The 22,169-nt window shown below is 42.2% G+C and overlaps 2 protein-coding genes and 1 pseudogene across 6 annotated transcripts; 1 reads left to right on the top strand and 2 right to left on the bottom strand.

The window, feature by feature from the left end:
* The first annotated feature begins 851 nt into the window (after positions 1–851).
* cxcr3.1 (C-X-C motif chemokine receptor 3, tandem duplicate 1) lies at positions 852–4,488 on the top strand. 3 transcript variants are annotated; one of them, XM_021581457.3, is made up of 3 exons: positions 852–959; positions 2,876–3,031; positions 3,210–4,488. In XM_021581457.3, exons 1-3 carry the CDS (start codon positions 957–959, stop codon positions 3,942–3,944), a joined length of 894 nt encoding a protein of 297 aa, XP_021437132.1. In that variant the 5' UTR covers positions 852–956; the 3' UTR covers positions 3,945–4,488.
* A 2,035-nt stretch (positions 4,489–6,523) lies between these two features.
* Positions 6,524–8,705, bottom strand: LOC110509966 (C-X-C chemokine receptor type 3-like; annotated as a pseudogene).
* An 8,965-nt stretch (positions 8,706–17,670) lies between these two features.
* On the bottom strand, positions 17,671–21,721 carry cxcr3.2 (chemokine (C-X-C motif) receptor 3, tandem duplicate 2; the record flags this gene model as incomplete). Of its 3 annotated transcripts, NM_001171857.1 has the most annotated exon segments (6): positions 17,679–17,795; positions 18,164–18,173; positions 19,343–19,353; positions 20,216–20,221; positions 20,224–20,844; positions 21,612–21,683. In NM_001171857.1, coding segments are annotated over 5 exon segments (681 nt in total), but the record flags the coding sequence as incomplete, so codon positions are not given.
* Between the last annotated feature and the right edge of the window lie 448 nt (positions 21,722–22,169).

Below are 22,169 nucleotides of genomic sequence, written 5' to 3'. Positions count from 1 at the left end.
AAAAAAATAACTCAAGATACCTGAAAAGGGGCTGAAATACGGGACTGTCCCGGGATGACAACTTCAGCTACCTGGGAAAAACAATGTTTAAGCTATGACAGAGAGTTGTGTGTGTTCATTTCATTTGGATATTTACCGATGTAGCACTACAAAATTGGATTGTTAACAAATAGGAGAATGGTTAAATTGGCATTACTTAGAGACCCTCCAAACTTTGACTTTTGTTGCATTTAGGGGTGCTCATCTCTCATTCAGGGGGATGTAGTCGCCCGTAATTCACACTCTGGGGTAGGTGGAGAGAGAGAGTTGAAAGTGTCATGTTGGGCAGTGATATGTAATCTGTTCAGTGTGACTGTGTGGTTCATTGTGCAGCCTTAGCAGAGAGTCTTATCATCCTTCACCTTTGTGTTAGAATGTGCAAGCTAACAATGTTGACTTTTTCAACTCTCACCTCTTTTCTTTATGTTGTGGCGTTCAACAATGTGTTTAAGTAATAACACATTTATTACAAAGGACAGGAAAACAAGGTATATAAAATATAATAAATAGAAATGAATGCTCATTTATAAAATAAATCTGACCACTAGGTAGCCTAGGGGTTTGAGCGTTGGGCCAGTAACCAAAAGGTTGCTGGATTAAATCCCCCATCTGACAAGGTAAGAATCTGTCGTTCTGCCCCTGAACAAGGCAGTTAACCCACTGTTCCTAGGCCGTGATTGTAAATAAGAATTTGTTCTTAACTGATTTTCCTAGTTAAATAAAATAAAATACATCTGTGATCAACATTGGGCCTGTAGAAGTATTACATATGAATGCTTTTAAACGTATTTCCTCTCTACTAGTTCCTCCCCATTCACTGAAAATAGCAGTTCTGTTTGACATCGTGCTCACAACAGCGCCAGCCCATCATCTCTGTGGAAACTGATTGACAGACTGCATCAATACCATTCAAAGGCATGGTAAGTGTCCCTATAGACACATATTTCAACTGCATATACAGAATAATCACTATAATATTGAATAACATTGATTTTGTACAAATGGGTACACTTATTTTGTCTATTTAAAAAAAACAAAAAACAGTTGGGAGTATTAATGGTATTATAAGCAATTTTACATAACTTTTCACAATGCAAATTGATAGTAATAATAGACTTTTAATTTGTTACACGCGCTTCAAAAATATCCTAAATTTTAGTCAGACCTAAGAAACCCCTACGTTATTGACATTTGAAACCTGTTGAGAAGAAATAAAACTCAGATAGGGTTTCAGGTAGTGTGCCCACATCTCATCTAACATATTTCACAGGTGAAGTCCCGGGTATATAAAATGTGTGAAAAGAAAGACAGTACCCACACATTTTGTTAAGATCTTCACATGTTCCACAATAACACACCAATATTAATCGTCACAGTTGCATTATTGGGGAGCATTATTGTGACGATATTCTCCTTCCTTCTCCTAGTATATTTTGGACTTCAAACCCCTTTTAAACAGAGCTAAAGTCTTCTGGGTTGTACCATTCGATTTGTCTATAGATACCAACCCTTAGTCTGTGTGATTAACGAGGGCTGAGTGGTGTTTGTGAGACAAGGGTAGATCCTTTAAGGGACCCGGGGCTGAGTCTTTTTTTACAAAAATGTAGAGTCTGAATGGTTTGAAGTACAAACTATTAAAATCTATCTTTGAAAAGCTGAGATTCTCACGAACACGCACATGTAACATGTTCTGCTCTATGATTCTCACAAGTTACACAAGAGTTGTTAGAAGGTAAGGGGTTACTCTACATAGAAGATAATTGGTAATCCCAGGACATAGTGTCTCTAATACTGTAATAAACTCACATAGTTGCTGTCACAAACTCTAAACAGTTGTTACTGACTAGTTAAATATTTATTTCCCAGTGAGCAAACACTTCTATTTTTTTAAATATACAAATTTGTCAATAAAACTAATGAGTGCAACTGGTTATGTCCAATTGTTTTGTGTTGTACTTGTAGCCCTTGTTGTCCTGAAAAGAAAACGCTAAAAACACTTCATTGTGAGGCAAGATATAAGGGCTGTAGATAAATGAATTTTTGCTGGGGTCTCTGGACTGATAGGGTTAACTGAAGACAATTTTGCCGATGAAATTACAGAAAGCCATTCATATCTAATGGAAGAGTTTTGGAGCGAATTTTAGAAACCCTTAAAATAAGGGCTGTGTTTCGTGTAGGCTTACCCTAGCGTAACTGTCACCTTGTCCTAGAGAGATTTCCACGGTTATCAAAACATCATACCGTGGTACTCTACAGGAATGGCTGAACGAAACGAACTCCTTTCAGGTCTTTAGGACTACAAGGTGGAGAGCTCTATTACCTCTGTGTCAGTGAGTAGACAGCGCCCCCTTGGGTGCACAATAGAGCAGTCTGTATGATCAATTGGCATAAGGATATCATCATCTGAATTACAGTCCCAGTCATCAGAAAATCAACCCTCCAAAATGTAAAATAGCCACATATATCACACATAGAAATCATACAGGTTAAAGACTCGGGAAAAACACTACATTTGTCACTTTTTTTGCCATTGCATTTTACTCACACACTGTGATGCATTATTATGCTTAAATGTCAAAGACAATTAGTTCTATTTCACTTACAGGATTCCCTCATTGCCGGCGGTGAAAAGTTAACATTTACCAGAGTTGACCACTTCTCTGGTGATTATGATGGGGATTATAACGAGACCTACAGTGACACGTGCTGTTCTACTGGGGGGGTGTGCAGCATGGAGGGCATGCGTTTTGACGCTGTGTTCCTCCCCATATTCTACTCCCTGATATTGGTTCTTGGGCTGCTGGGCAACGGGCTGGTACTTTTGGTTCTGGTACAGAGGAGGCGGAGCTGGAGCGTGACTGACACCTTCATCCTGCACCTGGGCATGGCTGACACCCTGCTGCTGGTCACGCTGCCCCTCTGGGCTGTTCAGGCCGCTGGGGAATGGAGCTTTGGGACACCCCTCTGCAAGATCACTGGAGCCATGTTTACAGTAAGGACTATACACATTAAATAAATTAACTGTTGGGTTTAGTTTACATTCCTGAGGAAAACAATAGTGAATGGAATACAATTGTCGTCAATATGTTTTACCCAATTACAAACGTACTCTTTATCTGAACTTTGTAACAGTTTTATAACAGTCTGATTTTCTCTAACTCTTAACTCAGATCAACTTTTACTGTGGCATCTTCCTGCTGGCCTGCATCAGTCTGGACCGCTACCTGTCCGTGGTCCACGCAGTCCAGATGTACTCTCGCAGGAAGCCCTGGATGGTGCAGGCCAGCTGCCTGTCCGTGTGGCTCCTCTCCCTCCTCCTCTCCATCCCCGACTGGCACTTCCTGGAGTCTGTGAGGGACACCAGACGAGACAAAGTGGAGTGTGTTCACAACTACCCGTCCCTCTCCCAGTCTTGGTTTGACTGGCGCCTGGCCTCCCGCCTGCTCTACCACACGGTGGGCTTCCTCCTCCCCTCTGCCGTGCTACTCTTCTGCTACTCCTGCATCCTGCTGCAGCTGCAGCGTGGCTCCCAGGGCCTCCAGAAGCAGAGGGCCGTCCGGGTCATCCTGTTCCTGGTGCTGGTCTTCTTCCTCTGCTGGACGCCCTACAACATCACCCTTATGGTGGACACCCTCTACTCCAGCAACTCCCTGGTGGACACCTGCGAGAGCCATAATGCCCTGGACATCTCCCTGACGGCCACCTCTTCTCTGGGCTACCTGCACTGCAGCCTCAACCCCGTGCTCTACGCCTTCGTGGGGGTGAAGTTCCGGCGCCACCTGCTGGACATGCTGAGGTCCCTGGGCTGCAAGCTGAAGAGTGGAGTCAGGCTGCAGACTGCCAGCCGGAGGAGTTCCATGTGGTCTGAGTCTGGAGACACCTCCCACACCTCTGCCATCTATTAAGTACTTCTCTCTATCCCAAGATTTCCAAAACTAGGTCCTAAGGACCCCAAAGGGTGCATGTTTTGTTTTTTGCCCTAGCACTACACATTTGATACAAATAATCAGCTAATCGTCAAGCTTTGATAATTTGAATCAGCTGTGTAATGTTAGGGCGAAAACCCAAAACGTGCACCCCTTGGTGTCTGAGGACCGAGTTTAGGAAACGCTGCTCTACGCTCTATCCTGTTGCTCTTGAGTTGTCGTTGACTCAATAAGTGGATTATCAATGTGACCTTTAGCCTACTCCAACTTCCAAATTATATTTCCATTATAAAAACAAATATTAAAAACATTTGAGTATAGAAATACTTTTGTTTTAATTTTGTAATTAATCATTTTACTTACCTGCTTCATGTTTTGTTAAATGATAACTGGCATGTGCTCTGTTATAGTTAATGCATTTGTTATTACTGACATCCCATTTCATAACAAAAATGCACAGTATCAGGTTAGCATTTCAAGGAACCATAGTGAAATACTAAATAAAGTAAATATTTTTTTTATACTATCGTTCAGAATCTGTCTTTTAGTGTTGGTTAATAGATGCTTGTACACCAAAAATTAAAACCCCTAGAGGAAGCAAGACTCAGATCAGCATAAGTGATGTAGACACACCACCACCAAAGGCCTTTTCAGGATGATTCAACATCAAAGAACAATCATAGACATGTATTGATATCTATGATTGTCTGGCATGTAGAATGGGGAATTGTGGCAGCTCTATACATCACATTTCTATCTGCAAACATTCCATGAACACATGGTAGGCCTGCTGGTAGCCTAGCGGTTAAGAGTGTTGCACAGGAAAGTCACTGGTTTGAAGGCACATAATTGCTCTGGATAAGAGTGTCCGCAAAAAGATAACAATTACCCAAGTTCTGTGGTTTCAGCTAAAAAATACATACTTTTACTGTGGCAGGAAGCCAAGTAAAGCTTACCAACATGGGGTGACAAGTCTTTGCACCAAAGGGCTTTGCACACAAAACAAAGTACAAAAAAAAAAATATATATATTATATATATTATATATATATATATATATATAAATATATATATATATATATATATATATATATATATATATATATATATATATCACAGGAGGGAAGAGCGATTTTTTATTTTACCTTTATTTAACTAGGCAAGTCAGTTAAGAACACATTCTTATTTTCAATGACGGCCTAGGAATAGTGGGTTAACTGCCTGTTCAGGGGCAGAACGACAGATATGTACCTTGTCAGCTCGGGGGTTTGAACTTGCAACCTTCCGGTTTGTTACGAATCCCTTTTGGCCCGACAGTCTAGGGGAGACGAGACCCGTAACATAACTCATGCAAATTATAATAGTGAAAAAGTAAAAGTGAGAACGAAATAACCACGACAACTGAAAACACACAGTAATGGGGGGAGCAGGAAAAGGGGCTGAGCTAGACCCAAGGAAAGAAATAAGTATTCAAAAACACCCCTAAGCTAGACTAGCCTATTTCAACAACAGCTAACTAACTAACCAAAAATACAGTGGGTGGTCGGCCCAGTTCTAACTAGTATTGCGACTTGTCTTGGTTCCCCCTTTTCCCACCAGCAAACAAACACCATAACCAAAAACAATACTCACAGGTGAGGACAAAGTGATATGGAGGTGCTCAAACAAAAGATAGCTCAATACATAAAGAGAGTGAAACAGAGAAATCTACAGACATGGCATTTACAGAGAGATTGAGCTTTACAGCAAACTACTGACAGGGTTTTTAAACAAAGGGAAAGGAACAGTGATTGGGTAGGAAACAGGAGGAGGTGTGTCTTCTGATTGATGATTGGTGACTGATTGGGGAGTGATGATTTTCACCTGTGAGGGGAGAAGGAGAGAAAAGAAACACACACACAGGATACTTGTATCCGTAACACGGTTACTAGTCCAACGCTCTAACCACTAGGCTACCCTGCTGCCCCACACGGATATGAGAAGTCCCCACCCAAGATGATGAAGAGACAGTCTGCCTCTCTTCCTGTCCCTTCTCTGCTTTACTACAGCATCTGTGCACCTAAATGTTTATTCTAGAAGGACATACAGCAGCAACAAAAACTTTCTCTAATCTTTCTCTCATCACTTGTTCCATTCAAGAGCTTCACAAGCACTTCAGCCTTTAGTTAGCTTTACTTAATCATCTATAATGTTGAGTGACAAGACTTAAATGGACAGCATCACTCAGTCCAACTGAACAGCTTGCCTCTACCACCTTTTAGCAAGAAGAGAAAAGTGTAATCCACTTTAGCTGAAACAGGAAGAGAAACAGGAAGCAGGTCATATCTTGAGTTTGGTGTGTTGCTGCTACTGATACATGATTTCTCTGTCCTCCGTATCTCATAGAAAACAAGAGGTGAAATATCACACAGTAAAACAAAACCAAAGCAAGTATGTTCATGAGCGAAAACAGGAAAGATGAAAAGTGGTTAAAATTGTGTTTTTTGGTAAACCACATTCAGCTTAACCAAAATACAAATAGGGTCAAGTTTTGTCATGAAAATTCCAGGTCAGTTCTTCTGTTCCATTCCATGTCACATTTATTCCGAATCACACACACATATATATATATAGATTTAGGTTTGAATAATGGATGCATGATTCTTTCCAACAGATTCTACAGACCCGGACGACATTGATAGGTAAAACGTGAAGAGCAGACAACCCGCTGACTTTATAAAAATATATAAATATACATTTAGTCTGAGCGTTATCCATTAAAGTGCAATTCAAAGAAAGCAGTCCTCATAAGGGGCTTTCTTCTATGCATGTCTTTCTCTCATGACCCAGGTTACGGTCATCCACCCGTCCCCAGACTCAAACCCATCAACCATACATCAACTTCCCCTCAAGACAGGAAGACATACTATATTAATCATTAGGATCCTCTTCCTACCCATCAGCTCTGGGTGGACTGTACCTGTCCCATGATTGTCATTGGGTTCAACGTCCCCTTCTCCTCTGCTTGGTCAGGTGAGTCTTCAACCACACCTGAATCCCACAGTGAGGGTTTCAGATCGTGCTGCACCCCCTCAACACACCTCACCATATCCAGCACGCGTCACCGGAAGTTTCTACACAGTCCAAGATGGAGCACTGGGTTGAGGCAAGCGTGCAGGCAGGCTAGAGCGAACGTAACCACCAGACTGTTCTCCACAGCTGTCCTCCCGTTCTCACAGGACACAGAAACAGGCTCCCCAGGTCTCCCCTGAAAAGTGTCCACCATGAGGGTGATGTTGTAGGGAGTCCAGCAGAGGAAGAAGACCAGCACCAACACCAGGATGACCCGGACGGCCCTCTGCTTCTGGAGGCCCTGGGAGCCACACTGCAGCCGCAGCAGGATGCAGGAGTAGCAGAAGAGTAGCACGGCAGAGGGGAGGAGGAAGCCCACCGTGTGGTAGAGCAGGCGGGAGGCCAGGCGCCAGTCAAACCAAGACTGGGAGAGGGACGAGTAGTTGTGAACACACTCCACTTTGTCTCGTCTGGTGTCCCTCACAGACTCCAGGAAATGCCAGTCAGGGATGGAGAGGAGGAGGGAGAGGAGCCACACGGACAGGCAGCTGGCCTGCACCATCCAGGGCTTCCTGCGAGAGTACATCTGGACCGCGTGGACCACGGACAGGTAGCGGTCCAGACTGATGCAGGCCAGCAGGAAGATGCTACAGTAAAAGTTGATCTGAGGAGAGAAAGAGAGAGAGCGAGAGACAGAGAGACAGAGAGATATAAACTTGAGAAAGCTCTTGGCTGGAATGAACATTAAGTTGACACAGCTGTGTTCCTCTTCTGTACTTCCTCTTTTCCCAGAAATGTTGAGAGTTTATTAATGGACTCAGAGGAAGTGTAACTGTACCCCCCATCATATACCACGCCACTCCACACTATTCCAAATCCTTTTAATTTACCCTCTCTCCCCATCCCCAACCCCAAGTTTATGTGTTCATACAGGTATATACACTTGCTTGACCAATCCCGTCCCCCACAGTCCTTACTGTGAACATGGCTCCAGTGATCTTGCAGAGGGGGTTCCCAAAGCTCCATTCCCCAGTGGCCTGAACAGCCCAAAGGGGCAGCGTGACCAGCAGCAGGGTGTCAGCCATGCCCAGGTGCAGGATGATGGTGTCAGTCAAGCTCCAGCTCCGCCTCCTCTGGACCAGAACCACCAGGACCAGCACGTTACCCACTAGCCCCAGGACCAGCGTCAGGGAGTAGAGCATTGGGAGGAACACCGTGCCAAAATGCACCCCTACGCCATCTTCAGGGGAGCAGTCCTCTTTATAAACATAGTCCCCATCGTAGTTATAGGTGCTATTCTCTAGAAATATCCCTCCCAGGTCCAAATCCATGTCTGTCTGTGGAGAAGTCGAAAATCAGTTGATCATTTGGGTAATACAGGCCAATCTATTGGGTATAAGATAAAAACAGTGCGGGCAGAATATGTGTTGGTGAGGACAACAATTTCCTTTTTCACAAAGTTATACCTAGAGAGATCTGTCTTTAGTCTCCGGTCCTCTGCTCTAACACTGACAGGTTGTGTGGGTGTGAGAAAGAGAGGTATCCCCTGAAGTGTCTCATCTGACAAGGGCCAGATCAGATTACATTCACGCTGCTCACATGATTCCGATGTCACCAGATGAGGAAACACTACACACAGCATAGTAAGAGCTGAAAGTACTGTTCTCCTGTCCACTGCACTGCAGACCATCTGACTGGTGCAATTGACACCCTATGGGAGCTTGTCTCGTTGTGCTCTAACCACACTCTCTAACCTCTCTGTAGGTATTCTATACTTATCTGATTTTCTGTTAAACCAGAAAGACTGGTGGGAGTTGGCAAGAGAGAGGGGGAGACAGAGAGAAAGTGATAGAGAGAGAGAACATATCCTGGGAAATATGGGTGTATGGATGCACTGACATACGCATACAAACACACAGAAAGGAATTCAAACAGCATGAAAGACTTAAGCGGAGTAAAGAGAACTTGTGTAGGACAAAGACCACAGACGAGGAGAAAAGAGAAGACACCTAGACAGTAGAAAGGGTTTGAAATGAGAAATGTACTTACCACATTAGCCATGTTCTATAACCGATCATTTACTAGTCCCAGTACCATTGGAGAAACTAGAGACAAACACTGCTGTTTACTTACACCATAAATAAGCCAGGAGAGAACAGGCAGTTTGTTTGAATGGTTTCATCCCCTGAGCACTTAAAGAAGCAGAACAGAAAAGAGCTTAAAGGAAGAGGGGAAAAAGAGACAACAACTTCACCTAACAGTTCACACAAAAGAAAAGTGAAGGAGGTCATGGGGATGATGCAAGACTTTTAGAAGAGAGAAAGTATAGTCATTTCAGTCCTCTACTCTCACCGTGAGCAGAGTTGTACAGTATACACGTCACACACCCAGAGAACCAGCGCCCGTATTTTGGGAGCTTTGCAGAGGTAACACCTACCACAGATGCCGATTGTTGGTCAATAACATGTACTTGGCAGGGCTTGCGCTCACAAAAGCTATGCTGTGCGCAGTATGAACATAGTTGCATCTGGCGAGAGTGGATTTGTTGGAAGTGTTGTTTTGATGTTGCAGCCTGGTCTCATAGACAAGACACAACATAGTAAATGTAAATCCAGATCCGTGAAACAAAAATGTGTATGATATGTTACGTTTAGTATGGTTAGATAAGACAGAGGGTTACTTAAGGAAAAACTAAAGTATGGTGGTTGGTTGGGGTCGGCATATAACTCGAACGTCTAGCAACCCAAAGGTTGTGAATTCAAATCTCATCATGGACAAATTTAGCCTTTTAGCTAATTAGCAACTTTTCAACTGCTTACTACTTTTGAGCTACTTTGCAACTACTTAGCATGTTAGCTAACCCTAACCGTAGCCATTTTAGCTAACCCCCCTAACCTTAACCCTTTAATCTAACTCCTAACCCTAACCTGTAGCCTAGCTAACGTTAGCTAGCAAGCTAATGTTAGCCACCTAGCTAATGTTAGCCACCTCGCCACATAGCTAAAATGTTAGTTTTGCAAATGCGTAACATATAATAGGATTTGCAATTGGTAACATATCATAAGAAATGGGTGATGGTCATCCACAAATTAATACATACCATACGAAACGTAACGTACAGTATCATCCGGCTGTGATTGGGAGTCCCATAGGGCGGCACACAATTGGCCCAGCATTGTCCGGGTTTGGCCGAGGTAGGCCGTCATTGTAAATAAGAATTTGTTCTTAAGTAACTTGCCTAGTTATATGGTTAAATAAAAATTAAATAAATACAATTCATAATAAATATAGTGCTTTGGTACATACAGAATAATATGAAATGCTCCGAGACCAGGTTGGCAAATATAGTGCTGGTATGAGCAGCTGTCGTTACTTCGAGGGAAACGTTTATCCACTTCTGTATTGGTAGGTGCCGCTGCCATACATATGAGCTCCAAGGTCCAAACATGAAGTGTTGGAGACAGTTCTAGTTTGCATGCATATCCTAGGCTTCAATCACAGTAGTTGTGCTACATCGGGGCCTGACAAAATTTGTCATTCTGAGAGATGAAATTTAGTTTGATATGCTACGTTTAGTATGGTCAGTGGCAATTGTAGATCTTGGTGGGGCAAAAAATATTTTTGGGGGGATGCATGCCAGAAATGCCTCTACACAACACTAAACAATACATACATTTCACTATAATGGTGACAAACCGTGCCCACAAACTGTTAGGGCCTACATAAAGCTGTCCCAACAGCAGAGTGCCAACAGCAGTTCCAACACCTTACCACTGCTACACCTGGCTATCAGTGAAGCCTTGTCTGGCAGCGAAACAGTTCACTCATTTACTGCCTTTAAAAAAAACAGCTGATATGGCTGACTTGCTTAAACAAATGTGGTTTTTATTGACAATTTAGATGTACAAACTATGGCATAAGGGGACGACAAGCGAATAAGAGACAATCTGTAATTCCGATTAAGACAATAATGAGCGAGCGACGACGGACGTAGTCAATATAACTATTTGTTTAGCACCTTTGAAATGTACAGAGACAGAATTCAGAACATGGGCCGTTCTTACAGTATTCTCCCTGTACAACAAGTCAGAACCGTAGGATAAATAAAGGGGGCATATAAACAGACAATGAAAGCTCTTACAATATTCAACGATTACATTTCTCGAAAACAGGTTATAGGCTACATGTGCTGCAAGTTAGAACAGTAGGCGAAATGAAGAGGTGAAAATATACCAAATGATTAGGGTGTAGCACATTGAATGCCGTTTGGATCTTTGTGTGTCAAAAAATATATAACACTATTTGACGCGTTAAATAAACTTTTAATTTGACACGTTAAATTACACAATTCTATTATAGAAAGATATGGGTGCTGAATATTCATGTGCAGGCCAAGTACCAGCACTACCATCAGTACCACTGTTAAAGCTGTACAAAAAAAGTTGCCAAACAAACACACACTGGGCCACGAACGATGTGTTTACAATAGCACATTGGTGAAAATAGACCAACGACTCATCGTTGAATTTGGAATTTCCAAATTGTTGTGTAATCTTCATGTCCAATGGCCGATGATTACTGCTATGTTTTATCTATAATTTATCTTAATAATTTATCTTCATATGACAAGTATTAAAAGGATTTGTCAGTAGATTGTTGACTTGATTCATGATGATGACTGCTAACTAAGACTTTGAAAGTAAGATGTTGACATGATCAGTCCAATCAAAGCTAATGTACATATAACGTGATTTGACATAATTAAAAAAAACTTTTTATTTGACCTTTATTTAACCAGGAATTTGGTTTATCTGTGGCCAATGACCTTGAGCCTTCTTGGAATGGCACTTGTAATATAACTCTATGGCAGGACCCAAAGGGCTGACATTTTGGATGTCCACCCTTACTAAGGACTTAAACTTGGTGATGACATACTGTCCCCATGAGTGACAGAACACTGAGCCAATCACGGCGCAATGCTCCTATTTTCTGCTGGCTCGCCCCACCACCACAGAAAGCACTGAGCTAGGCTGAAACACCTGCATTTTGGAGCTGCCTTATTCAAGAAAACAAAAAAGAGACCGTGTGTATGCAGCTTTATTAACTCAATGAAATATAGTTTTACATTGTTTGCAAACTGATATGAGACACGTATTAATACCAAAATAACATTCCAAACAGGCAAGAGAAATGTTCTGAGAAATTAAGGGTATTCCATGTGAGAAATTGCCAAGAAACTGAAGATTTCGTACAACGCTGTGTTCTACTCACAGAACAGCGCAAACTGGACCTAACCAGAATAGAAAGAGGAGTGGGATACCCCGGTGCACAACTGAGCAAGAGGACAAGTACATTGAAGTGTCTAGTTTGAGAAACAGATGCCTCAACTAGTCCTCAACTGACAGCTTCATTAACTTGTACCCGCAAAACACCCGTCTCAAGGTCAACAGTGAAGAGGTGACTCCGGGATGTTGGCCTTCTAGGCAAAGTTTCAAAGAAAAAAACATATCTCAGACTGGCCAATAAAAATAAAAGATTAAGTTGGGCAAAAGAACACAGACACTGGACAGAGGAAGATTGGAAAAAAAGTGTTAAGGATAGACGAATCTAAGATTGAGGTGTTCGGATCACAAAGAAGAACATACGTGAGAAGCAGAGAAAATGAAAAAGTGCTGGAGGAGTGCTTGACCACATCTGTCAATCATGGTGGAGGCAATGTGATGGTCTGGGGGTGCTTTGGTGGTGGTAAAGTGGGAGATTTGTACAGGGTAAAAGGGATCTTGAAGAAGGAAAGCTATCCCTCCATTTTGCAACGCCATACCATACCCTGTGGATGGCGCTTAATTGGAGCCAATTTCCTCCTACAACACGACAATGACCAAAAGCACTGCTCCAAACTATGCAATAACTATTTAGGGAAGAAGCAGTCAACTGGTATTCTCTTTTTAATGGACAGATACATTGGTTTAAGACTATACCACTCATCAAACATTATGACACCTACCTGTAGTGTGTTTTGTTTTCACTGCTTTTTCGATCTTTCAACCTCTCTTCTTCAGACCTTAGCGAGTGAACGACATACATTACATACATTCAGTATGAATGCAAATTTACTGCAAAGATAACCTGTTCTGTTTTACTATCCAGGTCTGTACCCAAACAATTTGAGCTTCTACTTCTAAAAATGAACCTTTCCAGAAACAAGTCTCTCACTGTTGCCGCTTGCTATAGACCACCTTCTGCCCCCAGCTGTGCCCTCAACACCATATGTGATTTGATTGCCCCCCCCATCTATCTTCTGAGCTCGTGCTGCTAGGTGACCTAAACTGGGACATGCTTAACACCCCGGCCATCCTACAATCTAAGCTTGATGCCCTCAATCTCACACAACTTATCAATGAACCTACCAGATGTAACCTCAAATCCGTAAACACGGGCACCCTCATAGATATCATCCTAACTAACTCACCCTCCAAATACACCTCTGCTATTTTCAGCCAAGATCTCAGCGATCACTGCCTCATTGCCTGCATCCGTAATGGGTCTGCCAGCAAACAACCTCCCCTCATCACTGTCAAACGCTCCCTAAAACACTTCAGCTAGCAGGCCTTTCTAATCGACCTGGCCGGGGTATCCTGGAACGACATTGACCTCATCCCGACAGTAGAGGATGCCTGGTTATTCTTTAAAAGTGCCTTCCTCACCATCTTAAATAGGCATGCCCCATTCAAAAAATGTAGAACCAGGAATAGATGTAGCCCTTGGTTCACTCCAGACCTGTCTGCCCTTGACCATCCTACCGATCCTTGACTTCAGCGATGTCATCTATAAAATAGCCTCCAACACTCTACTCAGCAAACTGGATGCAGTCAATCACAGTGCCATCCATTTTGTCACCAAAGCCCCATATACTACCCACCACTGCGACCTGTATGCTCTCGTTGGCTGGCCCTCGCTTTCATACTTGTCACCAAACCCACTAGCTACAGGTTATCTTCAAGTCTCTGCTAGGTAAAGCCCCGCCCTATCTCAGCTCGCTGGTCACCATAGCAGCACCCACTCGTAGCACACGCTCCAGCAGGTATATCTCACTGGTCACCCCCAAAGCCAATTCCTACTTTGGTCGCCTTTCCTTCCAGTTCTCTGCTGCCACTGACTGGAACGAACTGCAAAAATCACTGAAGCTGGAGATTCCCATCTCCCTCACTAGCTTTAAGAACCTGCTGTCAGAGCAGCTCACAGATCACTGCACCTGTTCATAGCCCATCTGTATACAGCCCATCTATCTACCTCATTCCCATACTGTATTTGTTTATTTAGCTCCTTTTGCACCACAGTATCTCTACTTCCACATCCATCTTTTGCACATCTACCATTCCAGTTTTTAATTGCCATATTGTAATTACTTCGCCACCATGGCCTATTTATTGCCTTAACTCCCTTATTTGACCTTATTTGCACTCACTGTATATAGACTTTTTGTTTTCTCTTTTTTCTACTGTATTATTGACTGTATGTTTTGTTCATTCCGTGTGTAACTCTGTTGTTGTATGTTTCGAACTGCTGTGCTTTATCTTGGCCAGGTCGCAGTTGCAAATGAGAACTTGTTCTCAACTAGCTTACCTGGTTAAATAAAGGTGAAATAAAAATAACAAAAATAAAAAATGAAGATATATTCAGGTCAGTCTGGCGACAGTAAAACAAGTGATTTTAAGGAAGTTTTCATAATGTTCAAGACTTACGACATGGGAAAGTTCTGCAGGAGAACTAGGCACCACCATCGCCTAATTTGCTGCATGTTTACCTTTGAAAAAGATAATCACACAATTGGATGGGTATCACATAAAACATTATATCCACTAGTGATGAGAATTTCATACATACTTCAGTAAAATCACACTGTGCTTCCATTGCAACGTACAGAGTGTACTGTAAGTTAAGAAAGAGTAGGTTGTTAAGTTTGATAGTTATAACAACAATAATGATAATAGTAAATAATAATACCCCCCCCCCCCCCCCCAGGAATATATTTCAGGAAGTAGAAGACATCCCCCCCCCCAAGAAGTCACAGCATGTCACATCAGCATCCAGCTCTGCAGGAGTTTGATACATGAATAGTGTAAGTAGTGTAAAAACTGTAAGAAATAGGTCCCAAAAAGTGTCAAGAATAATAAAGAAGAAAAAGTATGAGCAATAACAGTAGTGTGCTTTGCATGCTGCAAGCACAGAAATAATAATAACCTGTTATATGTTATAACAGAAAATAGGACTAATATAATATACTGAATAGCATCTTACCATCAAAACAAACACCCCACAGTTGTTTGAGAAACCTTGCTTTGGTAGGCCCTGTGGTGTGAACAAGGTACACTTTTCAATACAGGAATGACAATCAAATGGTACAGTTCAGTGGAATAATTTAATGGAATATCTAACCTGAACATCCACACCAAAAGTCCTCCAATGTCCAGGGGACAAGATCAGAGCAATGTTTCTGTGAACACCGTGTACGTGAAAGTAAAGAAAAAGTACAATTCAACAGCTTTTAATACTCCAGCGTGCATAACAGTTTTGAACACAGTTGGAACTGAAGTAGCCCAAGTATTTTTCACAACATGGGTGATGCTGGATCAGAAAATGTATTTTCGACTGCAAACACACAATTTCTCACATCAATGCACTCACATGCCAAAACTCTTTCCTTGGACACTGTTTCAAAGCAATGTGTATGCTTTCTTCGTCAATGTGTTTGAAGTTTTTCTTATTTAACTTCAGTTTGCAGTGTGGACAAGTTACAACGACTTTTCTTGACTTACTATGTATTTTGGGATCAGGTGATTTCATTATTGTATATAGGCTGTGTAGACTCGCTATGTGTAACTTACAGGCTGACTACAACGCTCGCGTTGCAAAACACATTTACATATCTATATTATTTCATTATTACACCCACACTTCTTGCGCGCGCCAACGAGCATCTGCGTTGCCAAGGGATAAGTTCTATTTGTGAAGCAGATTGCGCTGCAAGTCCTGCCTCTCCCATCTCCTCATTGGTTATACCCACATGCTACTGAAATACGAATGTAGTCAGTGGCGATAATGCACCTAATTTATGAAAGTTGCCAATCTCAATATAAAGTCAAGAGAAGAAAAAGCCTAGAAGGAGGAGAGATGACTAGAAACGATTCGGTTGACCGTTTTATGTGTGGATTAATTGTCGGAGTAGAGGACCTTGTGCATTTCAGGTAAAATAACAACTCAATGTTTATATCCCAGGACAAATTAGTTAACAACACCACGCTAGCTAAATAGGACAAATTAGCTAGCAAGTGCAAGCTAGCTAGCTAAATTGCCATAAATGTTTAATGCTTTTCGACCTGTCCCCTAATTAATGTATCTGATTCAGAGTTTGTTTTGATATTTTAATCTGCGTGTCGTGATCGCGTTTGGTGGGGGGACAAAATAAATGTATGCACGATGGAGCACGATGGCGTACTCGTAAACCTAGGCTTACTGCTCATGTAGGCAAATCTGTCCAAATAAGATTCCCTCATTGTGAGCAATTATTAATTAATTTGGGGGGGCCTAGTAGTCTAGTGGTTAGAGTGTTGCAAGTTCAAACCCCTGAGCTGACAATGTACAACTGTACCACTGTTCCTAGGCTGTCATTGAAAATAAGAATTTGTTCTTCACTGACTTGCCTAGTTAAATAAAGGTAAATAAAATAAAAGGTGCTAATTAACGCTATGCTAATATCAGTGTAGTAGTTGGCCATATTAAAAATATACCACTGCACTGGTATACAAGAATATTACTAAGTACATTATGCATAATTACAATCTCACTTACTTCCACGATTTATAATTTTATCCATGTTGATTAGGTTCGATTAAGATTCGCTTTCGTTGACGTTGATACCGACGTTTACCTCAACTTGGGTGACCTTGACGGAGAGGGGAAGGTTTCAGGTTAAACGCGTTTGACTCCGTCCACATTGAGCCGGGCCCTGAACTGCAAACTGCAGTCAGGGGCTTCTCATTCATGCAGCAAGAGCTCTGATAGGTTGGAGGACGTCCTCTGTTAGTTGTCATGATTACTGTGTAAGTCTATGGAAGACAGAAGCTAGCTGTCCTCTGGCTACACGATGGTGCTACCCTACAGAGTGGTGTTGAGGATACTGTAGACCTTCATTGCAAAACATTGTTTTAATAAATTATTTGGTGACGTGAATATATTTAGTATAGTTTTATCTAAAAAGGGAAACTTTTGAAATGTTTTATTTGTATGAAATTCCCTGAGGAGGATGGTCCTCCCCTTTCTCCTCTGAGGAGCCTCCACTGGTACCCATACCAAACATAACATGGAGTGTCTCGGATTTACATACAGAATAAATCAAAATGCTCTGAGACGAGGTTGAATGGCCTGGGAATTTGTTTTCACCTGCCAGGTTGTTTCAAAGTAGAGATAAAGTATCCTACAGATTAAGAGAACAAGGAAAGGAATAAATCATACATTTGTTATACATTGTCCACCAGATGGCGAGATTGGCCTTTTTTTGTAAGTGCTTATTGAATGTTTCCTGATACTGGCTACATTAATGCAGATAAATTAACCTTGAAATGTTGTATAGCCAAAAATATCTAGAGACGTAACAAGATATTTGCATATCATTTATTTATTGATATATCAAAAGTACATTTCCCCCAATGTTTTATTCTACTTCCTAAGATTTCTACAACACAGAAATACATGTATACAATCCTATGTACATATGTGTTGTGCTGACTGATGTATAACAATCTCATCTAAAGAAGTGAATTAGAAAATGTTGAATAACAGTCTGGTACCAAAGGACACGTGGACATTTGCCATAAGTAAAGCTGCATGTCTGTCATGACTTACTTAACACCTTTGTTTCCCCTCTAAAACAAGTGAAAAAATGAAGCAATCAAACAAAGAAAAAACTATTGCTGCAGGATTTGAAAGGTGTAAGTGTTTGCTGCCTTCAAAAACACAAGGCAACATATGAGTAACACATATAGTGATGACTTGGCCCTTTTGAGGAAGTAGGTTTCATACATTTAAAAATATATATTTTGCAAGAAATTATCCAGTTCCTTGAAATTATAGTCATCAACTTATCAGGAAACCAAACAGCTTGAGAAATTGTTCACTGCTCACCTTCATATTATGCAGTCTTTGCTGCTCACACTAGAGGCAGATGGGGTTAACATGGTCACACCACTAGAGGCAGATGGGATAACATGGTCACACGAGAGGCAGATGGGGTTTTAACTTGGAAGGCTATACGATTGGATGGACAGTAGAATTTCATTAACCAAAATTACAAGAAGAGAGTGAAAATAGGCTACTATATGAAAAATGTCCTCCCTGAGAATGTGTTGTCTTTAAAAGCACCATAATTTTGACCTATTACAGTAGGAGCAGGGCCACTATCAGGAAGCACCAGAGGAATGAATCACAACAAAATAACATACATTTTTTCCTCACTTTGACACAATGTGCACATCTGTATTTCTTTCCCATTTTGTCATTTTCACAATAAACAATTTGTGTTTCCTCTTTTCAGCAACAGTTCAATATTACCTGTCCCCCTTTTGACTTGTATTCTCTCTTCCTCTCTCTTTTTCTGTCAGTCTCCACATCCCCCGCTCCCTCTCTCTCTTTCTCCCTCTCTCCAGGCTCTCACCTGGGCCGGGATGCACAGACCTTTCACGGTCCTCACTAGTTACCAGAGCCACAAAGTCATAATTATGGCTAGACTCCTGCCTATTTCTACAATTTCTCTTCTTCAAATCTGATTTTAAACCTAACCTTACCCCTAACCACACTGCTAACCTTATGCCTAACCCTAACCTTAAATTAAGACCAAAAAGCTAATATTTGTTTTCATGAATTTTTACATTATAGCCAATTTGGACTTTGTGCCTGTGGTAACTAGTGACAACCACCTTTAAAAAAATGATATCTCTAAATGTATAACATACTACCTAAAAAAACAAAAACATAAACCTATATATTTAAAGTGCCTCCTAAACATGACTGACATCGGGTAAAGAGGATAGGCTATCAGCTGATCATTGTGTTGATGATTGATGTAAATCTGATAGTTAACTAGCATTTTTTGTGATTCTCTTCAATGCTCTTAAATCATAACTTCATAATATACTATAATATTCATACTCTTCTAACTCATGCTATAGTAAGTATATGGTTGGTTGGCTGGTGGCTTGTGTGGATATTTTAGTATATGGTGGTTAGCTAAAGTCTAGACTACCTGTGTTGCTGCTGCCCTGACACACATGTGCAACACCTGACTGATGAAGGGATTGAGATGGGTCAGAGGGTTGTAGAGCCTGAATGCAGCTGCTCCTCTTTATGTCTTCTGCCTCTCTGCTGCTCGAAGGCTATGTAGGCCAAACCAAATATTGATGATGATGTAGATCAAATGTTATGCTGCTGTGGCAGTACTGTTGATATTTAAACTAGGTAGCTTGCTACACAGACTCGACCGGTGACTGCATTTCAAGCCATGCATGTTTGGATACCAGGCACACGCAAGCTCTGTACAGGGCAGACCAATGGGATGGGGGGTTGGGGGTGGTGAACTTGACGACTTTACGATGACTTGTGGGTTCAGAACAACAACAAAAAGGTGCTCGGGCACAGGTAGACCCCTATCTGTGCACGTGGCTGGCTCACGCCATGATAGAGTGGGTGTTCTCACTCTCTGCTGAGCTGAAGGACCTAGTGGGCCTCCGTGTTTTCCTCTGTCCTCCCCATTCCTTCATCCCTGGATAGAACCTCTGTCCCAGCAGCCCCTTACACATTCTGGTCAGCTCCCTCCTAAACTTCACCCCCACAAAGCAGTACAGCAGCGGGTTCAGGGCACAGTGTGACAGGCCCATGCTCTCAGACACCAGGATCCCGATGTCCACCGTGCGGCCAAACTGGCAGCCTCCACTAATCACGCCCAGCTTCTTCAGGCTTTCGGCCAATTGGAAGGAGTTGTAGGGTGCCCAGCAGAGCACAAACATGGACACCAGGGAGACGATGAGGTGAAGGGACTTCCTCTTCTGGCGGCGCGAGGCGTTGCAAAGGGAGCGGAAGATACGGATGTAGCAGTAGAGCATGACCAGCAGGGGCAGCCCAAAACCCAGCACCAAGTTGACTAGTGGCATCCCCACCTGCCACTGCACTGAGCTGTGGGGGAACACCGTCTGGCACACCAGCAGGCCCTGATGATCCCCCGAGCGCCCCACTTCCACCTTCACCACTTGTCTAAAGGTGATGTCCACCCCACTCAGGCCCAAGCACACTGTCCAGATCAGGGTGCAGGCAATCTGTGCATGGCAGGTGTTGCGTTTCCAGCCGGTGCTGATGGCGTGGACAATGGCCAGGTAGCGGTCGAAGCTGATGCAGGCCAGGAACAAGATGCCGCTGTAGCGGTTCAGAGAGAACAGGGCTCCGGAAATCTTGCAGGCGGCCATGCCGAACACCCACTGGTGGGCCCACTGGACGGCAAACAGGGGCAACGTGAGGGCCAGCAGGAGGTCGGACACGGCCAGGTGGAGCAGGAAGGTGTCGGTGAGGGAGAAGGAGCAGGTCCCACCTGTCTGAGAGGTGCGGTAGCGCATCAGCACACACAGCACCAGGATGTTACCCACCAGCGCCAGCACAAACACCAGGCTGTAGACCACAGGGGAGTAGCTCCGGGTGAAGTCCATGATGCCATCCAGGTTGCAGGGCACGCCACTGGATTGGCTACTGCCTGTTTCTGGTGAAAAGCTGTAGTTGTCATCATAAATCTGGAGACATAGGAGGGGAAAAGAGAGTGAGAGGAAGGAAAATTAGCTAACTACAACAATGTTCTGGGTCCGTATGCATAAAGCATTCCGCCCTGCCCATATAATATTTTTCATTATGATCTAAAAGGTCAAACTGATCCTAGATCAGCACTGCTACTCCGAGACCCTTTATGGATACAGGCCCTGGATTCTCCTCATAGGACAGAATGCATTTGTATCTCTGACTAAACTTAAGATGATGCAGTGCTAAATTCATACAGATGTGTGTACCTGTTACAGATCTTAATTTGACCTATATAGTCACAGCTAAATAGTCCTGAAGCGACCTGATATGAGCATTTAGTCCATAATGGTGCTTGATCAGTGGTTAGGCTATTAGCTGGACAAAAGTAGTCTACATGAAAAGTAATGTTAATATAACCGTGAGTTATTGTACGTTTTCAGTGAATTTATGTCAATTCCAAAGTTTATCTGCATTTCCTGTGGTGCAGGAAAATTCTTAGCAACAAAAGCATGATCAAATTAAGGTCCTACACTAGTAGCTTCTATGATATTCATGTACAGATTGTTATTCATTGTCATATATTTTTTTATTCTGTTATTTTCTTGACTAACCATGTTGTTGTAAAATATAATTTCTTATTTGACTTATTTGGCTTATACTTTTTTTGTCTGCTAGTTCCAATTATTTATTGCACCATCTATTGCTCTTGAAGTCATAAAGAACTACATTTATTAGTATGTTGCATAACAACACCGTTACTCACATAGTAATCTGTGGTTGCCTTGATGTGATCCATTGTTACCAACGAAACAGCGGAACACCTGAAACACCTTCAGACTCAGGACACTCTTCTCGTATTCTCACCCGCGTTCCTCTCTTCTTTTGCCACTCTGAACCAACTAAAAAGGAGAAGTTAGCAATTCAGGAACCGAATCCTCTCATATTTTAGCCCAAGCACATCTATTCAAAGACAGCTGTTGGGAACCGGTGACTGTGTCCAATGGGGATTGTGACATATCGAAGAGACAGTGCATAACTAGAAAAACATTTCTCTGTCTATCTCTAGCTGTTATTCCTGGCTTATATTAGTAATATGTAGTACATTGCACATGTACAGTACATACAGTGCATATGGAAAGTATTCAGACCCCGTAACTTTTTAAACATTTTGTTAAGTTACAGCCTTGTTCTAAAGCAGTCTACACACAACAACCCATAATGACAAAGCAAAACAGGTTTTTAGAAATGTTTGCAAATGTATCCAAAATAACAAATAGAAATACCTTATTTGCATAAGTATTCAGACCCTTTTCTATGAGAT

The sequence above is a fragment of the Oncorhynchus mykiss genome, chromosome 3 (genome assembly GCF_057628025.1).
Source record: "Oncorhynchus mykiss isolate SJ-2025 chromosome 3, ASM5762802v1, whole genome shotgun sequence".
NCBI classification, from domain to species: Eukaryota; Metazoa; Chordata; class Actinopteri; order Salmoniformes; family Salmonidae; genus Oncorhynchus; species Oncorhynchus mykiss.
Note: the sequence above shows the minus strand (reverse complement) of the source record. Positions and strands in the feature narration are given on the sequence as shown.